Raw genomic sequence first — 378 nt, 5'->3', positions numbered from 1 at the left:
TGCTGCTGCTGTTGCTGCTGCTGCTGCTGCTGCTGCTGCTGCTGCAGTTTGTGAAGGAGGAGATAGAAGCGTATCGTCTATACACTCTGGTGCCTCAGCTGTTGTCTTTCTTAGAGCAGCTAACCAACTGGTAAAACCCTAAACCCTAAACCCTAAACCCTAGCTAAACCCTAAACCCTAAACCCTACCTAAACCCTAATCTAAACTCTAAACCCTAAACCCTACTCGAGGGCAACTAAACCCTAAACAATAACCCCTAAAACTAAACCCTAAACCCTCGCTAAACCTAAACCCTAGAGATTCTCCCCTCAAACTAACTGCATGCAAAATATATATTAGGGTTTAGGGTTTAGGGTTTAGGGTTTAGGGTTTGTGTTT

At 44.4% G+C, this 378-nt stretch overlaps 1 protein-coding gene across 1 annotated transcript in view; it reads right to left on the bottom strand.

Annotated features, from left to right (window-relative positions):
- EMH_0029850 (uncharacterized protein) overlaps window positions 1–378 on the bottom strand; it is a gene marked incomplete at both ends in the record, with an annotated part of 2,341 nt that overhangs the window by 1,184 nt on the left and 779 nt on the right. The window contains one exon of the mRNA XM_013494349.1: window positions 3–127. Coding sequence (XP_013349803.1) covers window positions 3–127 — 125 coding nt within the window. The remainder of the gene's footprint in view (window positions 1–2; window positions 128–378) is intronic.

Source organism: Eimeria mitis, genomic scaffold (genome assembly GCF_000499745.2).
Source record: "Eimeria mitis Houghton genomic scaffold, Emh_scaff1113, whole genome shotgun sequence".
Lineage (NCBI taxonomy): Eukaryota > Apicomplexa > Conoidasida > Eucoccidiorida > Eimeriidae > Eimeria > Eimeria mitis.
This window is presented reverse-complemented; position numbering and strand designations above follow the sequence as displayed.